The sequence below is a fragment of the Drosophila tropicalis genome, unplaced genomic scaffold (genome assembly GCF_018151085.1).
Source record: "Drosophila tropicalis isolate 14030-0801.00 unplaced genomic scaffold, ASM1815108v1 contig_593, whole genome shotgun sequence".
Taxonomy (NCBI): domain Eukaryota; kingdom Metazoa; phylum Arthropoda; class Insecta; order Diptera; family Drosophilidae; genus Drosophila; species Drosophila tropicalis.
This window is the reverse complement of record NW_027173070.1, coordinates 15,517,865-15,522,856: the sequence shown is the minus strand read 5'-3', so window position 1 is coordinate 15,522,856 and position 4,992 is coordinate 15,517,865. Positions and strand designations below refer to the sequence as shown.

Here is a 4,992-nt window from a genome sequence, read left to right as displayed (position 1 = left end):
GCGACATGATGCGATGCGGCTCTTTTTTTTTTGGTCTTTCTTTCTGCAACATTTTAACATAATTGGCCTTTATGACATCAACGAAGGACCTCCGGGTCTGGGGATCCAATGGCAATCACTTTTTACTACCCGCTAACCAATTTGGTATCTGCAACTTTGCGCTTGAATGCATGCAACAACTTTACTTTTTCTAGACCCCCAAGCAGTAGTAAACTTCTCTCCCATACTTATTGTCAATCCCATTTCAGTGTCAGGCTACTTTGCGTGGCTGCAATTTACCCAAAACTTCATTAAACATAAAACATAAAGAAGAGGAAGCTTCCAATTAAAAAATGTAGTAGACCAATAAATTGCCCTGCAATGCGTGGGGAAAAAAGTTATGTAAAACTAATGTTATGAATTTTATTTTGCAAAGAAATTATAATGGAATGGTATGAAACCTCAAAGAAATTTCAGATTTTCACTTTTTTATAGGCCTTAAGGTAATCTTCGTGAGTCAGCACATTTAAAAAAAAAATTAATTTCAACTCTAGGAATACTTCATTCAAAGGAATACTTAAGTTCAATATGACACAAAAATCAGAATATTAAAATTAAACATGTTTGCATATCCGAGAAAGTTCAAACCAGACTGGAAATATTATTTGAATCCTATTGACATTATTTCATATTTATTTAGCAATGTTAAGTCTTTGATTCTTCCATAAGCATTGCAGGGTATACCTATGCTGACTATGATGGCATACATACATACATATGTACATATATGAAAAATGAAAAACGAATTTATATTTATTTTAGACCCTCACCCTAAGCTTTGGCACACAAAATGGCTTGGAAAATATTTTTCAATCACTTTAATTGTAGTCAAACCAGTCGAGGGGTTTCACTTAGTGGAATGGGTGAGTCAAATGGGGGCGGGGAGTGAGTTTTTGGGGAGGCCTACACGTCAGATTGCAGTTGGTGGAGTTGGAGTATTGAAGGAATTGCGCATATGTTGCGACTCTCTTCGTCTTTGGTTGCCTCCCGCCTTTCTTCTGGCTTCTGGTTTGTACTCTTCTCTTTTTCCATAAACAAACTCTGGCAAGAGCAATGCAAATTTAATGTTGTCAAGCTGTCGTATCATGCTGAAATATGCGCACGGTCGCCCTTCCCCCATCCCCATCTAGACACACACACACTTGCTGGGGCAAAGGAGCAGACGGCCCCCTCGAGGCAAAACATGTAGTCATATGTCCACCCAGGCCAAGACGTAATATGAAACGCTACTCGTCCCCTTTTTTGGGTTCCGCCCCGATGTACTTCTATAGCTTACTTATATTAAGATAATGCCAGCAAGTAACAAAGAAAAAGGGTACAAATTTCCTGTGCTTCCGTTTTGCCTGTCACGTGAAGAGTGTCACTAGGGGGAGTGGCGGAGTTCGATGGCGTGAGGTGGCAGTGGTTGCTGGAATGGGGCTAAAGTTAGGACCAGGTCTGTCCCGTGGATGCATGTTGGAAACGTGGTTATTATCGCCTGCAATGCCGCCCTCTCTCTGGCAAGCTTATATAACTGCCGGGCATTTGTAATAAAACTGAAGCGCATAATTGTTTGCCATATTTCTGAAACGCCAAAATGGCAGGAGGAAGCTTCCATCGCCTTCTATTGCCCCCCATTTCTTCATTCTCCCACTCCATTCACTTTTCACATTACTCCGTCACTTGTGCAGGTATCAGAAAAATAAAACCTACTGCATACTTTTGGGGTGTGGCCACACCAATTTATGAGCAGGTGGAATGTCAGAGTATATACAGTGTTTGTGTTTATATGTATGTGTGTTATTGCCCCACTGTGCTGTGTTGAGGTTATTTTTGAGTTGATTGCTTTCGAATTTTTGATGATGCTGCGTTTAAGCACCAAAAAACGAACGAATTGCTAGAACTATGCAAAATGGTAGCTCCATTTCACTCTATTATCCTGCCAACAAGGAAATTTTCAACATATGAACAGCTGGCAAAAAAACACATAAAAGACCAAGAGAGTTCAAAACAGTCGTTTTTCAAGAGTATTCATCATAATATTAGCGCTTTGTCCTTGATTAACTTTACTCATTATATTTCGGTTCTTTTATTAGTGATCAGTGATTAGAAATAGAGCAACAGACGCGTTGTGGAACTTAAATGAGGGATTGCTTGAGATCATTCAGTATTGTTGGACATTTCGTATTATTTAAAGATTTGGTGTCCTCTTTCAAAACTTTTTCCTTGCAAACTGTCTTAAATTGGTTTTTCTCGAAATAGGCAAATATTTTTCATTAGGCTTGGTTGGAGTTGCTTTGTAAAAAGTGTCTGGAACTGAATTGCTCATACATTACTAACACAGTATTTTATATCTTTTATTCTAACTATGAATTCCACTTTGACTGAGAATAGCGATGGAAAAGCTACGGTGGATTACAAAGATCCATTGTCTGGCGGCGATAGAATTGGAATGCCTGAGAAAAGTTCTCACCACAGCAGTACATCATCATTGCCATCGATGAGCTTTCACAGTATGGATCCTAAGCAAAGATCCTGGATATTTGAAAGTGTGGGCGGCTATTTTGCACCCGCCGAGGATCTTAGTAAACTTTCACCAACGCGGCAAGAGAAATTGCTAATGAGGGATTTGATTTACGCTTTCTCTGGTGTTCCTTCAACTCACATTAGCGCCGACATTACAGTGGAAGAGATGGCTGACCTATCGCCTGATGATATGAGCAAAATACGCTTCAAAATAGACGATGGTTTTACCAGTGTCTTTCGAACCCTTGCCAATGAATTACTACCTATGATCGGACATTATATCAGTGTGCAAGGTTTCATTGACTTGACTAAGATGACTCCGCGATGTGAACGCACTTGTTTGGCCTTGGCCAACTCAATGGATAATATCATGCAACAGTATCATGATTTACAATCAAACTTGGAGACGGAATTAAGTGAGAAAAAGCTCGATTTACAGAAATTAGTTGAGCAAATTCGTCCCTGGTTGCCAACTATGGAGATTTTTGCGACTATTGCCGTCGATATGCGTCATCTGAAACTAAATAGCTCCCAATTGCTATCAATGCTAGAAGATCGTTATCAAGAACAGAAATCTAAAGCCAAATTGGAAGTAAAAGAGCGTTTAGGTCAAATGCTAGAATACACTTCGCGTAACTATATGAAAATGGTTCAACAGTGGACACAAAAAGGCATCATAAATGATACGAAACAAGAGTTCTTCATTGAGGATTTGAATCCTGCAGCGGACAATTGTTGGGATTCATATTGGAAAACACGTTATTATCTACACACGAATCGTTTGCCCAATTTCTTATTACAACAGGCTGAAATCATTTTATTGGCTGGCAAATATTTCAATATACTTCGGCAATGCAATGTGATTATAACACCGATGAATGCTTTACTCACTTATTCACCCAAGGATATGACCCATCTTGAAATAATACGCAACAGCTATGAACTGCCGGCCAAGAAGCTAAAGGATTATCTCTTTAAGGATCACCAAATGGTAATGCATTTGCGTAACCTTCGTAACTTTTGTCTATTGCGAGAAAAAAAGATTTGCCAACGATTTAATGGAAAACAGTCGGCAGTATATGAAAAATAAAGTCTACCAATTGAAATCAAATAAAATGGATGGATTTCTGGAAAAAATTCTAGAATTTTTAGACGATGATTTCGGCGTACTTTTTGAAATGCAGCTAAAGGAAGTGGATGTAATGACACAGTTAAAGGGAATAGAGCCTTTAAATAGTGGCAATGAAAATTTCGCCAGTGATACTTTAGATATTCACAATTCAAATGGCTATGAAACATTGGCCCTGCACTATGAAGTCAATTGGCCAGTTAGCCTGGTCATAAATTCACAGCGTTTGGAGCAGGTGCAAATATTGCATAGAGTAATATTCTTTTTGCTTCATGTGAAAAGCGAATTGGAAGCGAAGAAGCCCATTGCAAATAGTCGCTCACATCGTTTGCGTGAACGTATGGTGAAGATCATTCTCAGTGTCGAACAATATATGACCATGGATATTATTGAGCCTCAATGGACAGAACTTATTACGACTGTGACTCGAGCATCAAATATTGACGAAGTGCTCTCAGCATTTAAGCATACCTTGGATCAGTGTGTCCAATTGTGTCTTTTTGCCGGAATTGTTTATGTGCGGTCCATTTTCACTTTAGGTAGCATTTGTCTCAACTACTGTGACTCGTTATCAATCGAAACGGACTCCCTAGAATTCAATCGCTGTGTGGCCGAATATGAGGAAAATTTTGAAAGTATGTTATCCAGCATTTTGGGTTTAGTTCGTGAATTCTCCAAGACAGTCGTCAAAAGTGGTAGGGCTAATGAAAAAGTTCCAGAGTCAAGCAGACAGCTGTTGCTTCGTCTTGAGAGCATTGACAAGGATTTGGAAGCAAAGAGTTTTTGTTGACTTGTAATGTTATGTATAATTTAAATTATTTTTTGTGTAATCGAGTAAAAACGGTTCAATAAATGCATTTACCAACAATAAGCCCGTTTCGGCCAATAATTCGCCGTTTTGCACATTTCAACACTTATGACAGGACTATCTAATGTCCTTGTTCAATTTTATTGAATGCAATGAATTGTTACGTACACCGTTTGTTTTAATCAAGGAATATTTCACAGAACAATAATTAATTTTATAAAAGTGAATAAAATGATGACTAATGCTTTTCTCTATAATGGACACTGAGAACGACTGAAAAAGCCAGCGTATGCCAATGCTAAATTTGCGCAAAATATAGTCTACAGCTTGTTAAAATGCCATTTATCTATAATATTTCTAGATTTCGTAAGACCAAATATGGTTCAGTCTTCAATGCTAGAGCAGCCAAATATTTCTCGATTTCATGAAACAAAGTTGTGCAACACCATAAACTGGTTTACGGATGCTTATCTAGATTAAAGCTTACAGGATTGAATATTACCAGCAAATA

General features: G+C 38.3%; 1 protein-coding gene across 1 annotated transcript; it reads left to right on the top strand.

Annotated features, from left to right (window-relative positions):
- The first annotated feature begins 2,315 nt into the window (after positions 1–2,315).
- t-Grip84 (testis-specific gamma-tubulin ring protein 84) lies at positions 2,316–4,544 on the top strand. Its single transcript, XM_068290564.1, is given in 2 exon segments — positions 2,316–3,580; positions 3,582–4,544. Coding segments are annotated over 2 exon segments (2,076 nt in total). The 5' UTR covers positions 2,316–2,386; the 3' UTR covers positions 4,464–4,544.
- Positions 4,545–4,992: the final 448 nt, after the last annotated feature.